The sequence below is a fragment of the Lissotriton vulgaris genome, chromosome 8 (assembly GCF_964263255.1).
Source record: "Lissotriton vulgaris chromosome 8, aLisVul1.2, whole genome shotgun sequence".
Taxonomy (NCBI): domain Eukaryota; kingdom Metazoa; phylum Chordata; class Amphibia; order Caudata; family Salamandridae; genus Lissotriton; species Lissotriton vulgaris.
The window spans coordinates 1418012370-1418030903 of NC_141696.1; the positions used below are offsets into that span (position 1 = coordinate 1418012370).

The 18534-nt window shown below is 44.3% G+C and overlaps 1 protein-coding gene across 2 annotated transcripts in view; it reads left to right on the top strand.

Annotated features, from left to right (window-relative positions):
• The first annotated feature begins 255 nt into the window (after positions 1–255).
• Positions 256–18534, top strand: part of FAM3B (FAM3 metabolism regulating signaling molecule B) — a 259570-nt gene continuing 241291 nt past the window's right edge. The window contains exon 1 of one of the 2 annotated variants that reach the window (XM_086935435.1): positions 256–637. In XM_086935435.1, coding sequence (XP_086791561.1) covers positions 610–637 — 28 coding nt within the window. In that variant the 5' untranslated portion in view covers positions 256–609. The remainder of the gene's footprint in view (positions 638–18534) is intronic. The other variant, XM_086935436.1, reaches the window with a different exon arrangement.

Genomic DNA, 18534 nt, shown 5'->3' on the forward strand with positions numbered 1-18534 from the left:
ATTTCTGATATTTATATGTTTCCCTCGTCTTAATTGCTTGATTTTGCTTGCGAGAAAGTGTCACTCATTGTCACTCATAATTACACTGAAATTATGAAAATGTCACAGATAGAGATCCAAAACCTTGGCAGCTATGGGCATATGCTTTCAGTTCGAAAATAAATAACCAATGGTGCCTGTCGGGACCGTCTGTATTAACTTTGCCAGTGCTTGTTGTTTTGCTGTTGCTTTTAACGCGAAGCCAAGGAAGTTCCCGGGGGTTGTTTGACAGCATCCACTGGTCGAGCAGGTTTCCCCTCCCTGTCACCTGCTTGCGGCGGTGCGAGCGCCTCGCGGGGTGTGTGCAGCCGGAGCATGGGTGGATACCGGCCTCCTGGCTCCAGCCGAGGAGCAGGCAGAGCGCGCGGGCTGCATGCTTGGGAGAGGCAGAGCACTCACCTAGGAACAAGGAAGTGCGCGGCTGGAGCCAGCTCTCGCCCGCTCGCCCCCTTCTGTCTCCGGCCAAGGCTGGCTGCCTGTCCCCTGAGGCGCGCGGAGCTCCGGTAGAGGGGGCCTGGGAAGGGAGGACGGCCAGCGAGACCCCCGCAGCGGCCTTCGTCACCGGAAACAATGATTTGCTATCGCCTTTTCAATAGCAGTAAGTGTCTGAAAAAACACGGCGCCACCAGCTTGACGTATGAGCTGTGATCTGTAGCCAGACGCTGGTTGCTGCGTCAACTTAATGTTTTTGAAGCCTGCTGTAAAAAATGTACACTATGTTTAAGGGAAGCAGCCGGCTGGTGGGTGCAAGTGTTCGGCGTGCTTTTGCTTGTAACCATCTGTTTGGGGTTTGGAGTTATAAAGGAGGACTTTAGTTTAGGTCATGTTAAGTTCAGTGTGTTTCATCCCCTGAGCTCGCCTTTCGCCCGTAGCTCTGTAAACTAGATAAAGACATGTATTCTTTAAAGCGCTTTGGACACATCATACGGCATGAGGCGCTACACAAAAACAAGGTTCACTATTCTAGAACGCTAGAGGAATTATTGCTGGAAGTTTGTATTTTAGGGGCCGGGAAAAGCGTGCAGGTGGAAGGTGCATTTACTTACCAGGATTTTTTAGCAAAACCGTCAAACTAAATTGTGAAGCATACAATTATATTTTATTTAGTTCACTCCATTGACTAGTCCAGAAAAATAGTTGCTGTGAATGGTCACTGGTTAAAACAGTGGGACGTTGTTTAAAACTGCATCACATTTTGGGGCGCCAGTGTTCGTTGTGCTAGGGTTGCCACCTTTCCAAGAGGTAAATACCGGGCATTTGTTGTTGTTTTCAGTCTGCAAAGGCCCTGGCGTGATGCTAAATAGAACCTTAAAGAAATTCGTATGCATTCATTTTTAATACAATATGTTTGCCTTTCTTCACAGTAAATATTAGACAGGGATCGTTAATTCAGCTCTAGAACACTTTCAAAGTGCTTTCTGTGTATATTTGTTGTTTGAAGTAAGTGCAGATAATCGTTAAAAATACCAGCCTTAAGAGATGTTGCTTATTGTTGCTTGTTGCTTGCTGGTGCTTGTAGAAATCCGTTCAGGTGGCAACCTGATGTACAGGGTACAGGAAATACCTCTGGGGAGAGCAGTTAATGACACACCAGGCCTAGATGTCATTGTTCAGGAAGAGGGTTTTAATTTAGGGGAGAGGATGTAGCCTTACAGCTAGAGCGGTCGACTTCGAAGTTCCCCAGCTTCCACTCGGCCTGTGATTCTGGGCAAATCACTTAATCTCCCTGTGCCTAACAAAAATGAATGTTTCCTTCTGTAACAAAACCGGTGCTCATGTAAAGCACTCCAAACCCAATGTCTCGGGTCTAGTTCGCGCTATATAAAACAAAAATATATATATATATATACAGCCTCATACCCCCTCAAGCCGAGAATGTCACCCACGTGCCCCCCCAGCCTCGGGTTTGAAGTCCAATGGCTATTTCCAGGTGCGATATCTCCAGACCTCAAATTTCTGCATTTAGAATTGTCAGCCTCAGCCTATGGGACTCTATTTGAAAGGGCCATGATGATGAGGACAAAGCAGTGTCCGTTGCGTTGCTGGAAATGATGCAATACCGGCTTCCACAGAGTCTGGTATAAAACAGGACGGTGTGGAGATGGTGCGGGTGCCCCAAACTTGCAGGCATGGCATTTTCCATAGATCCTCAATGTGTTTAATATTGTAGATGCACTTTTTATTTTGATGTGATTTTGTTATAAATCACTAAACCCACAGGGTATACAAGTGCTTGGCTTACTAGCTATAAATGCTTTGCCTCATATATTAAAAAAATAGCAAAAGTAGTTACGTATATACATGTATGCATATACAAAGGGGCTTTGGTTCAGCCTTTTTCATCCATTGGTCTGTCCAACTGTCATTCACACTTTGTGATTTCCCACTGCAGCATACACAGGATAGTGGGTCAGCCTGCATCATCTATTATTGCTTTGTATGTGTTTTGACATAAATTAGCTTGTTTACATATGCACAAGCATCTAAAAAGAGGTTTTACTCCAATGCAAGGAATGGTGGTCCAATACTTTACATATATACCTTGTCAATGCTTTTTCTTTCTATTCTTTATCTTTTTTTACTTATTCCTGTGTGGTTATACTACATTCTCATGTTATATATTAATTCAAAGCCTCTAGAACCTTTTCGCTGCATCAATAAGAGCAATTTTTTACTGTTACAATAATGTTCAGTTAAAGATCTGTGGTGGCTAGTTTTTGTTATAGTTTACATTTTTTTAGGTGGTTACATAGTTTGTTTCCCTTTATTTTTTTCTAGTGGTGCAATGAAAAAAAAAGTTAAGCATTTCACCAGCTTTCCAAGGCCAGATCTGTTGGCTGTGTCAGTGCTTTTTTCAAGATTTTGGAGAGTTATGGGCACTGGGCACTTGCAGAGAGTAGTGGTTCTCGAAGGCTCCCCTATCTTTCTTGATTCTTAAGTGATTGCCAAGGCTGAGAATACTGGGTTAGTCTCAGAGGTGCTTATGGTTTGGGCTCAGATACACTTCACATCAAAGAAATCACAAATAATGCAGATGAAGGTCCATCCAGAAGTATTTATTCTTTTAGGGAAAACCTATTTAATATAACAGAAAAGAACGGAGAAGTGGCTACTGATTGCAGTGTTGTAAAAGAGCCTAACACTTATGGTTGACAAATTATGATGTCAAAGTTGTCTCTTTGCTTTTCTTTATAGGCGAATTAGGAGTTTATGGGACAGGGTTTATGAGCATTTCACAGTGGTGAGGAATTACAGAACCCTTAATCACATGTTTGCATTTCTCAGGTCAGGCTGCAAAATATGCCCTAGCAGAATATTATTTTGCATGATCTGTGTCAATACAGTTCACAGTAGCCTAGCACACTTTGGCTTCTGCCATTAAATATAATAGAAAGGAGCAGTTTGGAAACCATCTGGGATCACCACAATGAAGAGAGAGATCAAGGCCTATTCTCAATTAGCCACTGAGCAATGCTTATCAAGTCAAGGGTGTGTCACTCATCTAATGGATAATGAACAGGGCTAATGGGTGTGGTGCCTTTGCCATAAGCACAAACCTGGCCTCTTGTGGTTCCTTTTTCTGATGCCTGCTTCTGGTTATTTACCAGTGTCTACCTCCTGCGCCCTTCCTGTTTAAATGGGAAAGAATAAGGTCTGCCTGTTATTATGGGAGAACTACACCCTCCTGTAAAACTAATAAAGGTCCTTTTGGGACAAGTTCTTAGGCTTCGACTAGAAGGGTCAGTAATAGGAACCCATAAGGCCCTGCTCTCTGGATACACTCGTTGAGCACCGAGGACATAATTCACTCCCAGACCATTGTCCAGCAGCGACAATAGCAGGGAAGGGGAAGTTAGGAAGACTAGGGGAGCTCCCTGAAGGGATTATGTTTCTTTAAGTTACTGCAGGGTCACTACTCACTGAAAACTAACCTGCACGTCAACTGTGACTTCGTTGGAGCTTCTCTTCTATGCTGGTGGAAATGTTCCTCCACTTTCGTTTGTCCCTCCCTCAGGAGTTATTCACAATCTCTGAGGTAGAAAGGCAGCCAGTCCTGGACTCTCATTCACTCCTATGTAATGGGCGCTGCTGTTACTCGAAGCAGCTCCATAGGAGGTATGCAGCCTGGGCATGTTGTGGGTTTCGAAGAGCTGGTCCCAGCTTCATCCATTGGTGGCGCTGGTGTAAAAATCATGATAGGATCCATCTATGATTGAAGCCTCGTTTACAGCCTTTCGCTGTGCTGGAATCTCTGACCGGGGCAGGTTGTGGATTCCGCTCCCATGCCAGACAGTTGCACAACCCCTCTAGCAGGAAGTAGGATACACAAAACAAAGGTACTCACCCTGAGCCAGGAAATAACCATGGCAATTTGAGCAACAACAAATTGACACATTTGGGCCGGCGGCCCTGAGAGCAGCTAGAGCATCACTGTTCCTCAATACAGAGGGCTTAGGGGAAAAGGTTGAATTTTGGAACAACCATATTGAAGTTACAAGCAATGGCTGGGTGGGTGGTTTGGCAAACCTTACACTAGGACTTCATGAACACAGCCGTATATCGCCTACTTCCAGTTCTGACCTCCACAAACCTCACACATTGCTCATCAGACTGGAAGCCCCCTGGGATGACTAGCAAGTGAACTGTTGGATGTTTCTTGACCGGATAGCACCTACCTCAGCCTGGTGCCACCTTAGAATTGGCACATGGGCATCCTCACCAGGTTAGAAATGTTGCACACTGAGGAAGTGCAAAAAGTTGGAGTAAAACGACAAAAGTGTGACCCGGGCTCATCCACTTCCTGCAGCACTCCACGCCTTGTTTGCAGATGGCTGTCGGTGTCTCCATGCCATCCAGCCCTTATTGTATCTTGCAGGCCACGCCTCTCAATGCCTTCTAATCTTCATACATATTAGAACTGTCTGTCCAATCCCTTTTGTTTGCTATGTAAATAACACACTGGTTTTACAACTGCCGTTTTGTATCCGGTTGGAAGAACCAAGAGGCGGCTTGTTAATCATTCACTCATCACTAGTGCCTTCCCTACCTTTCCACCCTACACCTCAAAAACAAAGCGAGACGGGAAAGGGCATAAGACCAGGTTGAAATGCCTCATATTGTTAATAGACGACTTTCTCCTTTACCACTTATACAACGAGCCTGACCCCTGACATTAAACCTAAAAAATACAGGCAGGGGTTTACATCTGCACCTGAATTCTGTTTTGTTTTATCAATGCACAAACAATCCTAGAAGTACGGATTGAAAGCTTGTGGCATAGGGTGAATGGAGCTCACTCTACTCTTCAAATGCACATTTGTTTATATTTTTGTTTTCCTTTCGGAGAAAGCCTTCATCTCACCTCCCCCATCAAATGTGGGGCAGATCAGTTGGCCTTCTCATTCTAGAAGAGAAGCCACTTTAGCTCTTGACTGGAGTAACTTTCTGGCCCTTTTCATGGAGGCAAGGTGTCCGATCAGTGTTTGCATATGCCCACAAACATATATGTTTCTGGACTTTGACAACTTTACAAAGCAAACTGTACCTAGTAGCATCCACTTCGCACCCTTTGCCAGAGATTTACTATTGCGGAAGCTTTTAACTTGAAGCAGAGAAATCTGCAGCTGGAAAAGCATATACACCTACCAGAAATCCTTATGTGAATTTCTGGCATGTATAATTTTGGGATGTATGTCGTTACAACGCTTACTTTTACAATGCATACCTTTACAACGCATTTTTTACACCGCAACATCCATTACAACGCATTCCATTACAACGCATGCCATTACAACGAATTCTTTGAAACTACCTTTACAACGCATTCCACTACAACGCATACTACATTTACAACGCACGCCATTACAACGCATACCATTACATTGCATGTATGATAAGTATTGGATAGTGTAGGGGTAAAAATTACTATTCTAACTCCAGGGGGTGCAACAGTATGGTAAGTGTTGGATAGTGTAGGTATGCGTTGTAATGGTATGCGTTGTAATGACTGTGTTGTAATGACATGCATTGTAGTGGCATGCGTTGTAATGGTTGCGTTGCAATGGTATGCGTTGTAATGGATGTTGCGTTGTAAAAGTTTTGTTGTAAAGGTAGTGCATTGTAAAAGTTGCGTTGTAAGTGTTGTTTCCCATAATTTTGCCATATATATTCGTTTTCTGAAGAAAAAAAACACATTTTGTAAATAGGGCCCACTAAATCTCCTGCAGCAGAAAATACCAATTGCACCGTCTGGATGGCCTTCTGCCGACAGCTCACTAAGATAGTGGCTAAGGGCTGCACATATTACATTTGCATATAATTATTATGATCTTACATAGTTATGATTTCATCTAATTTAATTTTTTTGACAGGGTCCATGTAAGAACAGCTTTGTTGAGCCCTGTTTCATACTAGAAGTAAAGAAAAGTTCTTCTGGAAATGTTTGTTTTCCAGGCCAAAGGATTTTGCTGGCTGTATTCATTCTTTTTCGCAGGGTGATTTATGAGGGCCACACCTATCCAAAACATGCCAGCCTACTCTTCTGCATGGCTGAAGAATGGTGCTGGAACATTTTTGAGAGCGGGAGTTCTGGGCAGCAGCATCAACCCAGTGAAGACATGAGAGTTGTGAAAAATCCAAATGCTACTAAAAGAGCAAGTGTATTTCACAATGGATCAGCATTTAGTAGTATTTAGTGGAAGGGGGCATTGTGCGAGGTCTAGTTGTGCATTTTGGAGAAAATGTAAAAAAATATATGAGTAAGACCTCGTAGAAATTATATGGAGAAATTCAGCCATATTTCGAGTTTTGTAGATTCAAACAGGCGGCGTGTGTTACCATGTTATGCCTCATTCCCAGGCGGGCAATTCTGAATTGGTAGGTGATATCACAGATGGTAAATAACGAAGCAAAGCCGTATTTACTGGGTGCGGTATTCGCTCCTCACATACTGTGGTCTCATACAGGCTGCCTGGATGAAATTTTAATAATTCCAGAGTAGTTTTGCTTTACTCTTGCGATGTAAAATTCCATTAAAATGTAGGATTTTGTCTGTTAGCATCATGATTTTGTGCAATGTTGGACAAAAAATACCCACCCAAAAGCAGAGGAGCAGAGCTATTTTCATAGCGCGAAAAGCATCTTCAAGTCCATTTTGAACGCAACACTGCATTTTGCACTAATAAAATAGCTCTAAATGCAGGATAATGCGCCTCATTTAATTATGCTTAAAAAAATTACACGAGTTTCGCCCACTTCTAGTCTCATAACAAGCCCTGCTGTTTTTTAAAGTTGCAGATTTTTTTTAAATACCAGAAAAGATTAGTTTGGAATCCATGCAGATGTTTTATTTATGTGTCATAACACCTTGACGTACAGTAGACCTCTCATTTTATACTTTCCTGAAACCTGGGAAAAGTTACAAAATCACTTTATTTTTAAGTCTTGAGAAAAGAAAAGTAAACACCATATTAAAAGATCAGTAGCAGAGCAGAAGAAGCCTACTTACTTGTGACAGTCTGTTTTTGAAAACGTGGCACTTTGCAAGACAAACATGCAAGGGCCTGTTAATTTTAAAAGTGAACTTCTTGAAGGTGTTCTGGGGGATACTGCAGCATACCTGCACCCCTAGTTCTACTGCCACCATGCACGTGACCCCGAACATGAGTGAGGTTTGAGGGAGGAAGTTCACAGGGTAGCACAACAATTCTGATTCTCAGGCTTTAGACTTCACAAGTATGTTAAGTTGCTGAGTTTAACAAACAGTGAGATTGTGCACCAGGGTAATAACTCCTAGAGACTGAGACTTGACCAACAGCGGGTGTATCCATACAATGCAGCAATCTCGTGTGGTTCCGTGATGTGTGACTCGCTTATTCTGTGCTCAACTACTCATGCTGGGCTGCAGGAGTAGCTGAAGGCACCACTGATTGACTGGGTCAATTGACAATTATCATCACATACACCTACTAAGTTGGAGGCAAAAATAATAATTTCTCCAGGGTTTGTACCCATCTCCTATTTCACTAGTATTTCTCCATTCTTGATGAACCCTTGGTGTATTTAGAAATCAGTATTTCTCCTTTGAATTTCAGAATACTTGTTATTTCATCAGATGTTCCTCATTTATGGAGGTTAAAATGGTGTCAAGACAGGTAGAAATGCCTGAAGGATCTAACAGGCAGATTCAGTGCAAATCAAGCACTTCCAATGGACAATGCCCCCAAAGCACCGTAGGATTCATTAGTGCAGGTCCCAGAGGAAAGGAGGGAACACAATAAGAAACAAGAGGGAAGGCACATTTTGTCAGCCAGTGGTTCAAGTTGATGCCAATTCTCAGCTCAAGGCTGGGCTTCACTTTGTCTTGCCTGATGATAAGTGCACCCTGGAGTTATGATGAAACTTGCATTAAATGCTGGTATTATTACAGGCAATAAAAGCTACAGGTTCACTTACCAGCATGCACCAAGATGCAGCTGGGATGAACCAGTCCCAGAACCTCTGAAAGCCGAACACCACTGGAGCACACCTGCAAAGTAGTCAACAAACCCAGCACAAACACAATCCGCAAACAAGCAAGGAATAAAGAATCAAAGACTACTATGGGAGGTGTGAAATACAAGGAACTGAGAAGGGAACAAAACAATAAAGGTACTGGAATGGAAAGGCCGGTGAAAGAAGTCGAACCACAAAAACTCAAATGAAATGTTTCCAGGCTCATGGTGAAAGTCTTATACGGGTACTGCCTAGCGCGACTCGGTACCATTGTGTGACTTACGCTTCTTAAAGGGCTTGATTAATTGAAAGTACTACTTGCCAGGATGCAGTAGCTTTTCCCCAAATGCCATCAGCCTGTTGTCCAAATTCTCCAATCTCTGAGTCCCGGTCTCTTTCTCACGGTCCTTGAGTTAAGCATTCGTAAGCATCTTGTTTAATTCTGAACCCTGTTTCTTCCCTCCTGATGCCCTAATGCACATATGTACTCTTGATCTCCCAGTGTGTGCTTTGCTGAACTCACTGAATCCCGACAGTTGTCTAGATACATTTTAAGCCGCAAGCGTTTGCATAACATGTGTCTGGTTCTGGGTGACCTCCTAGCATAGACACCGCTTCCTGAACTGTCTGGACTGAGTATTGGCATTCACACCTATCTTGTCTGAGTGTGCCTTGCTGCGCTACAGTGATAGTCTCGGGCCGTTTGCTGTGGGCTTAGCGACTCTGTTAATGCATTTGTGTGTGTCTTAATGTGCGTGACGTGCTGTTGTGTGTGAATTAGCAATGCTGTCTGAGCTTTGGGTTGCTATGCCTAGGAGGCATACGCCTTGGATTTGTTGAGTGATGCTGGAGAGTAATATGTTGCCACCTGCAGGGTTTGGCTCTGTGCTGGTTGTATGATAGTGTGGTGTTGGTCCTAGCAGGCGAAGAGAGAGTGAGTTTTCATCAGAGCTTATGACTAAGGTGAAAAATAGCTTGAATGAGTGACACAGAAAAGTAACTCTGACTACTCCAAGGCAATCCTGGCATCATTTGGAGCATGGACCGAGGAGCAAGGAAGACCTTCAAAAACGTGCTTGATATATGTGGTTTAATCTGACCAACAGGAGTATAACCTAACAAAGATATACAGTAGCAACAATTATATCAATTCAATATCTAAATACCACACAATGAAAAAAATGTTTCATGAGTTTGGGAAAAATAATTTTTTTTAAAAAGTTCCCGTAAAACAAGTTGTAAATCAGCTGTTTTAAAACCTGCAACAACATAAAGTCTGCATATGTATCCTCAGGTGGATATAGGGAATAAGTGATGTCAGTTTGTGTATTCATGCTGTCTGACAGAACGCGGGGCTTGGATCATTCAAACACTGTGTTATAAAGAAAAACCTCTCCAGCGCATCTTTCCCAGATAGCCCTATCTGGCACGGCTGCTTGTCTGACTCGTCTAAAACATGTCTTACTTTTTGAACCAGTTTCATAAAATATGATAGGCTGCAAGCCTTTCGGACGATGATGCTCAATGTAAAAACATTGGAGTTGGATTGATCCTTTCCTGACTTGGTTCTTCGTGTGACGCGATTCCAAGAGTTTGATTAGGTCCACTTGTTGGTTCTAAAAGGCTGCATACAGTGTTAGCCCCATCACTGTCATGGGTCCCAGAGCTTGCTCTCAACAGATTTTCCGGAAAAGAAATTCCACAAATGACTTCCATCTGGAGTTCCTCCAGTTGCATTAAGAAAAGCACACATTAATTTCAGAGTAGAAAGTTGATGCAGTTTTTCAGGACATGTACCCCAGGACCCCGTCCACTTCTGTTCAGAGGGATGAGCTAGCAGCAAGCTGTAGTACTGATGTCAAAGGTCCTCAGTGCTTCAGAAAAGTAGGCTTAGGATTTGTTTCAGTGAAGTACAGATTCCTGTTTCAAAGACCCCTTCTATACTCTTTCGGGCTTTTAGAAGGCATTTTCTAGAGCAGGTTGCAAGCCATAAAACCCACTGTCCCAGGAAGCCTGATTAGGACAATGTCTTCACTAATCCAGAGACAGCCCTTTCAAGCAAAGATTTTGGAGAAGTTCATGACCACTGTCATTGCATTTCTGGAATTCTTCACTCTTCAGTCTTGAGCATGCGTGGGCTTCTAATGTAGACAATCTTGTATATAAGTGGTGATAACTGATAACTGGTGATCCCTGTCTATAACAAATGTATACCTCCCCCTTTCAGAGTAAATTGTGTAATCCATATAATGTGAACTTGATCATGTGGCCAGCGAAGTCTTGCCGGGAAGGTTCTGTCCGAACATAGATCTCTGATCAGTAAGCACTTCAGAGATATTGGACAAATTTCTGACGATCAACAAGCAAGATGCCTACAGTGAGATTTGGAGCCACATTGTCCAGCATATTGTTTTTTTCTTGTGAAACACAGAATGTGTAGTTTTGATATTAAGTTTATCTAAAAATGCTTGGAAAACCCCATGAAGCTTCTTCATGTTATCCCTTTATTATGCAGAAAGTCCTTTGAGCACCAGAAGGCAGAGAAGAGGGGTTACACAAAAGAACATTGGCAACCCTTTATGAGTGTCTTATTGCAACCCAGCCTTCTACTTACCTTTATTAGCGCACACTGAGTGGGTGCGTTTATAAATCGCACAACCTTGGATCTAATAAATTAAATGGACAGAATACATTTTAGGAGAGCTTTAAATGTTTAACAAAGTTAATAAAAGGTTCTCCTGAATTACTTATGAGATTGTAAGCCAGTTGTTGCAGCCTGATTTTAAGTGTTGAGTGGTGCCATGTATTCAAGTGCTAAAACCCATAACTTTTGGCTGTAAGTAGATTGCAACAGGATCTTAACTTGTTCAGTTAACTTGTTAAAGCTGACCCTTTGTTGGTTAATTGCCTGTTGGTGTGTGTTGGAGAGTATAGTGCAGATTTTTTTAAACAGTGGCTTATGATGGGGTTCAGTTCGGGGACGGGAGAGACGTCCTTTGGCGGTCCTCTCTCCAGTCTCATCAGAGAGTGAACAGTGACTGTGAAGGGGCATGGGTAACCCGTTAATCACCCAATTAATAAACATCCCATATTATTTTGAATTCTTGGGCCCTGTCGATCTAGAGTGTAGCTGGTGATCCTAATTTAAAGGAAAACGTCTTTAAATAAGCAGGTTTTCATTGTTTTTTTGATCAGACAGGTTGGGATGACTTGCAAATTCACTGGACGATGCGTTCCAGAGTTACGCTCCAGTACCCACATCAGTCTCTGTTCGTGTTTCTTTTTTACCACATTGTTTAGTGTTTTTTATAAAACCATGAACAAACTACAATCTTGCATCACTACCTCTAAACTGATACATGGAGAAGTAAAGCAGCATTACAGCACATACCTCAAAATCCACAAATTGCCTAAACCCATGCCGTGGAGGAGTAATTTAACCACATGCCTCATAATTCCATAGGTTTTTGGGAACAGCCCCTGGATTTATAAACATATTCTTCCACTCGGTCGTCCAAGTTCATCTCGTGTATCCATTCCTGCACAGGGGGAGCCCTCGTGGAGCACCATGTCGCGTTTGGCAAGTAAGAGTCTGAGTGCCACCTGGGTACAGATGGCTTATGCCCCCCCCGCCCCTCCCCACTCATCCATGAGCCCCAAAAGTGTCACCCTGGAATCAGCTAGCACACTTCTACCCACCACCTCCGAAAGGATCGAATTTATGTGGGACCAGTAACCCTTTACAATAGGACATGTCCATACTGTGGGCCAATATCCTGTGCCCACCTGTCTCTCAGTGCCACTCGAGAGCCAGGGTTTTTCATCTACCAATGGAGTCTCGAGGTACCTATTCTTCCAATGGCAGATAGTATGACCTGCGCCTCTAGGGGCTTATGTGCAGAGAGTTTAAGAAGGGTGCTTCTGTGTGCCTCAAATGCATGTCACAGTTGCAGGTAGCAGTAGAATTGAAGGGGTGCATGATATAGGTCTCCACCAGAAATAAGACAGGGTGGATTTGATCCCCTCCCAAATATCTCTCAACCTGGTGATACCTATGAGATCCCTGGTTTTAAAGTCAGCTATCTTGACTGTTTATTCTGACCAGAAGCCCTCCCACAGAGGTGTTTCTTCTGTCAACATTGTATCCCGTTTGATCTATCTTAGGGCACGGTGTCAGCAGTGACGGGTTGTTGCAGTAGTCAGAGGGAGAATGATGTGTGTGCTTCCCGTACAGCAGGCGTAGCTGACCGTGCTGCTCGATGCGCTGTAGCTCCACCGCCACTGTTGGGTCATCGCAGTTGGAAAACAGCCAGTCATTCCCCTAGAGGACCTGCCTCGTAAAGTAGTATGATTGGATGTTCGCTACACATGTGGCACCTACGCATGGCGAGGTTGATTGCCTGCCCATAAAAGCTGAGCATCAATGTACGCAATGTTTGGAAGTATTATTGCAACAGTTTGTAAGGGAAGTTTAGTAATCACGCTTAAAACTGATCAAAGTTGAAGAACCTATTTATTCAGATACATCTTTCAGTAACCCTCAGCTTCAACTGCCTGCAAAAAGAATCTTTCATGATGTCACACATACATCAGAAAGTTCTCTCTTAAAGAAGACATTACCACACATCTCCCCCTCATAACAAAATATAAATAAATTACACAACTTCCTCAAATAATAATAAGATATTACTGTCAAGCATGGTAACAATATATAAGAATTTCTATCAAAATTACATGCAAATTGATTAAACAGATGTAGAATTTAAACACTGCAATTGTTCAATTTCTAACAAAATTACATTCCAATTGATTAAACAGATGTAGAAATTAATTTGCAATTGTTCAAGATACAACTTCAGAAAAATGAGGATTGATTTTACATATACTTTCCAAACTCCAGATTTTTCCATTATCTAATTTTGCAACTGATCCCATGACCTTAATTACTTTTCGAGGTTGGGAATATTTGCTTTCTCCTTTTTTAACAAATCCAGACTTCCTCACAACAACCCAATCACCATTCTCAATTCCCACAACTTTCACTCCTTTTTTCTTTTATCATAACTTTCTTTGTTCCTAGCATGAGAATCTTCCATCCTTTCAGCCATGCACTCATGATCCACCCAAACTTGATCTTTCTTCCTTAGCCAAATAGGAGATTCTTTAGTGGCTGGTTCTCTTCCTTTCAATGCAATGAAAGGAGAAATTCTGGTAACAGAATGAGAAGTTACCCGATGAGCCCACATCATCTTGTTTAATTCTTCCCTCCAAGCTAAACCATTTGCCAATGATAACTGAATATTTTTTTATTTTTTTTAACTTTATTGTGCATTCAAATAAAGTTACTCACAAGGGCCTACAACCACAGGGGCCGGCCGCTAGTCAAAGTAGAAGTAATCACTATATACCACAGCTCTTTCGCCGACATCCCTGAGGCCCGGTAGCGATTCAGGATAAGATCCGTAGCAACCCAGGATAGAGTCATAATGAAGTATTACTTTGTTTTTTACAAAAGAAGAAAAATAAAGAAAAGAAAAAACAAGTCTCAAGGCATGGAACATTGTACACGGAATTGTGCTCGTACGGGAGGGACCTCCAAGTGCAAAGTTGTGTGAACTGATAGTTAGTGGAGGGCGTCAGGGGGGCCAGTGGGGGAGCCAATAATAGGAACAAAATTTAAACAAGACATGGAATGTCGGATCAGGGGGAGAGGGAGATGTCCAGATTGTCATCAAACTGGGGTGTACCTACGTTCCCGCAGTCGGCATTCCACTGGCTCCAGACTTTAGTCCATGCCCTAGGTCTGCCCCTAGCCAAATACAGTCTTTTCTCTAAACATACACCAATCCATATTTTCCCTCCATACTGACACAGTGGGCGGCCGCCGGGAACCCTACAACTGTGCAATGTCTCTCTTGGCAATCATGTTCCCCAGGGTTGCCCACCAGGTCTGAGCGACACTATAATCATTCTGTTCCCACACATTCAACAGACATTGCCGGGCTTCAGGCAATAGCGCGACTCCGGTGACAATCTCCATCACTGCATGCACACGATTCCAAAATGCGGCCACCTCCGGGCACTCCCAAATAATATGGAGGAAGGTACCAATCACTCCACAACCACGCTTACATAGCCCATCAGCAGAATAACCCATAGAAACCAGACGAGGACCGGTGGCATACACACGGTGGAGAATTTTAAGTTGGACGAGGCGGAGACGGGCGGGAATAGCCACCTCCTTAGGTGAAGATAATGCAGACTGCCAGTCTTCATCGTCTAGTTCCAGCCCATCCCCAGTCCAGACTTCTCTGAGGCGTACAAGGAGATCCGCCCGATTATTGATCAACTTCTTGTATATTAATGAAATCGTACTATCAGGCACATGACCATCAAGCACACAGTCTTCCAGCGGGGAGGACTCAGGGATATTGGCACCGGCAGTGAAGACCGAGGTCAAGGCATGACGAACCTGTGCATATCTAAAAAACTCCCTGTCACTCAACTCATATTCCTTCTGCAACGTTTCAAAAGTCTTAACTGCACCCTTGGCCCAGAGGTCGCCCACCCTGCTAATACCAATCATATCCCATTTCTCAAAACCTTTCGTTGTCCAGAGGCATCCCAATCTCTCAGACGCATACAAAGGAGTTGCGCGTGTCAGTCGATCCTTCCAACCCAGGGCCGCATTCGCATCACACCAGACTCGTACAGCAATCTTAGTGGGACCTGTTAAATTTCTCCCTGCCACCTTAGAGTGGAGCGCCCTGTTATAATTCCCACCTGGCAGCTGATGCTTATCCATCTCAAATGCAGGATTTGGGCTGGGTGCATACATTGTGTGGTTAATCGCGCTCAACTGAGAGGCCCAATAATACCGCCTGATGTCTGGGAGCGCCATGCCCCGTCATACCAGGGGAGGGTTAGCTTAGCGAGGGCGATACTCGCGATTCTCGCACGCCCGTCCCAGACAAGCCGCCTCTGCAAGCTCTCCACCTCCCGGAAATAGCCTGCAGGATAATGTCGAATGAATTCTGGAGCGCGTACAGAAAACGTGGCAGGGACATCATTTTAAAAAGTGCAGCGCGACCGAGCGGCGACAATGGTAATCTACGCCAGCGAACGACGCCGAGTTTCAGCCTCTGTAGGGGGTGAAGCAAATTGCGTTTATAGCAAACAGCGGGGTCTAATGATATAAAAATCCCCAAATATTTGAATCCCGTCTGCGAGACCTGGATGGGAAATCTGCGAGGCAGAGGGGGAAGACCACCCGAAATTACATAGACAGAGGATTTAGTCCAATTAATGACTAGACCTGAGTTCTTGCCAAACGAAGTAAGAACATGGCGTGACACGTGTTCCCCACCAGATGTGTCTCCTGTACAAGAACGACATCGGGGGACAGGCGACGCAAGAATTGTAGCACCACTCCCCGTTTTATTTTATCACCCAACCCGTTGACATTCCTAGATATTAGCCTCAACCCACTACCCCCCATCCCAGCAAGAAATGTTGAACCCACCCCACAAGGAACACAATAGCCGGATCATAGAAAGGAGCAATACTTGCCTTGAGAAAAGATAACAAACCCCCAACCACTCCCCCCCATCCCCCAACTTGAACCCGTTACAACTCCCCCCACCCTGCACCCCTGCATTAGACTAAAAAGCCACCCCAACTTGCAGTGTGCCTGTCGCCCTACCATTACACTAATCTACAAGAAGAACCTTGGAGGAGGAAGAGTCTCGCCACCCCCGCCACCCTCGGGTATACGACAATGAAATACAACAATGGTAGAATAATCGAACCCAGCTGTGAAAAGTCAAGTATTCGGAAATCGGGAACCGCATCCTCACTTCTGTTCTGGCTCACCACCCTCGGCGCCACCAGGGTGCTCAGTTCGATCATTCCGGGCAGGCAGAGAATCCAGCCAGTCACTCACATTCTCTGGCCGGTCTAAGAAAAACGTTCGGTCCTCGTACTCAACACGAAGTCTGGTAGGAAACAACATAGCATATTTCAGGACCAAGTCTCGGAGTCTTCGCTTCACACCCTGAAAGCCCATCCTTTGCCTCTAAACAAGCTGAGTGAAGTCCGGGTAAAAGCTGACTGTAGTGTTTTCGAATTGTACCGGTCCGCTCACCCTCGAGGCCTGCAGGATAGCATCCCGGTCTCTGAAATGAAAGAGCTTGGCAATGATAGGCCTCGGAGGGGCGCCCGGCCTCAGCTTTCCACCGGGCACACAGTAGGCACGTTCCACGGCAAAGAATTTGCTCAGTCCTGTAGGGCAAGGTGGTTCAGAACGAGGTCTTTCACAAGGAGGTCCGTTGAAGGATTTTCAGGGACACCAATGATGCGGATGTTGTTGCGTCTTGCCCTATTTTCAAAATCCTCCAGTCGATGAGACATGAGGTCGTTGGATGATTTAAAGTTGCCGATTTCCGTTTGTAGTTCCGACACATCGGCCGTAAGGCTAGAAGTCTTCAAATCCAGCTATTTCAACTTCTCGTTAGTTTTAGACAAGTCGGCTTTGATCAAGGTGACATCGATGGCAACCGTGTCGATTTTATGAGCCAGAGCTTCATATTGCTGGCCGATGGCAGCCTTCATATTGGCAATGGCGCTCATGACATCTTGGAGAGACAGTTCGGTCAGCTCAGCTGGGTCTTCCTTGGCGTCCTCCAGAGTGCGGCTGGCACCACCGGGGGATCCTTTAGATTGGGTATAACGATCCATGATATTAGTTTGAATCGGTCCCCCGCGAACAGGCGCCTTGGTTTTCCACTTCTCGTTGCCGGCCCTAGTAGCGATACTGGAAGATGTGCCCTGAAGGGGCCCGTGAGACCTGGTGAAAATGGCCGCTCGCAGGCAAGTCACCAAAAGTCTACAAGAGTAGGCTCGCGTGGCCGAGGTGACAACGCAGTTCGATACAGAAGCGTTAAGAGTGAAAGGCACACAATGATGAGGCAGAGCCAGGCCGGACCTCCGACAGAATGGAACAGTCCTGCGATCTGACAGTGCCAGGACCCAAGAACGAAACTGAAAGTTGATGCAGGGCTACTGGGGGAAGACCCCTCAGCCTTTGTTGTTCAACTTCGTCCCGGCGTGCCAGCTTGCCAAGCCCCCGGCTTACCGCAAGGTGGGCCTCAAAAGTTCGGACCAACGTAACTGCGGTTCCCAGAGTCCAAATCAAATTCTTCAAAGAGCAAAGGTATCAGCTGAGGTTCATCTTCAGTAACCCATCTGAAAAATCAGGATGGCGTCAGGATATTTTGCAAAGAGCGGCGAGGTTCACGGGAGCCCTGTGCTCACGCGGCCATCTCGGATGCTCACGTAGCTCCTCCCCACGATAACTGAATATTGTCCATTATAATCCTATTGACCCTTTCAACAAGACTGTTAGCCTGTGGTCTGAACAGTGCTACTTGAACATGTTCAATACCAAAATCATCAAGGAATCTTTTCATCATGCTAGACACCAATTGCACTCCGTTGTCCGTAACCAGTGTTTTAGGAATCCCTTCTTCCATAAATACTTCCTTTAAAAACTCAATTACTTTTTTTGCTGTGATATTCGCAACTGGCTTAATGGTGAACCACTTACTATGATAATCTACTAAGACAATCAAGAATCTGCTCCTAGTACCCAACCTCTCCACAGGACCCAAAAAATCCAAGGCTAACTTCTCCAATGGACGGTCAGGAACCTTCACACATCCCAAGGGTGGTTCACGTATAATTTTGCACTTGTCACTGTTACTACAAGCATAACAGTCTTTAATCACCATTTCTACCTCTTTGTCCATTTCTGGCCACCAGAAACTTTGCCTCAATCTTCTCTTACACATACTCCTGCCAAGATGACCTTCATGCACCAGTTTAATAATCTAGGTCTCGACATCTTTGGCGGTACAACCCTATTGCATCTTAATAATTTTCCAGAGTGGATACTTAACTGATCCTTTACCTTAACATATTGTTTCAGATCTTCATCCAAATCTG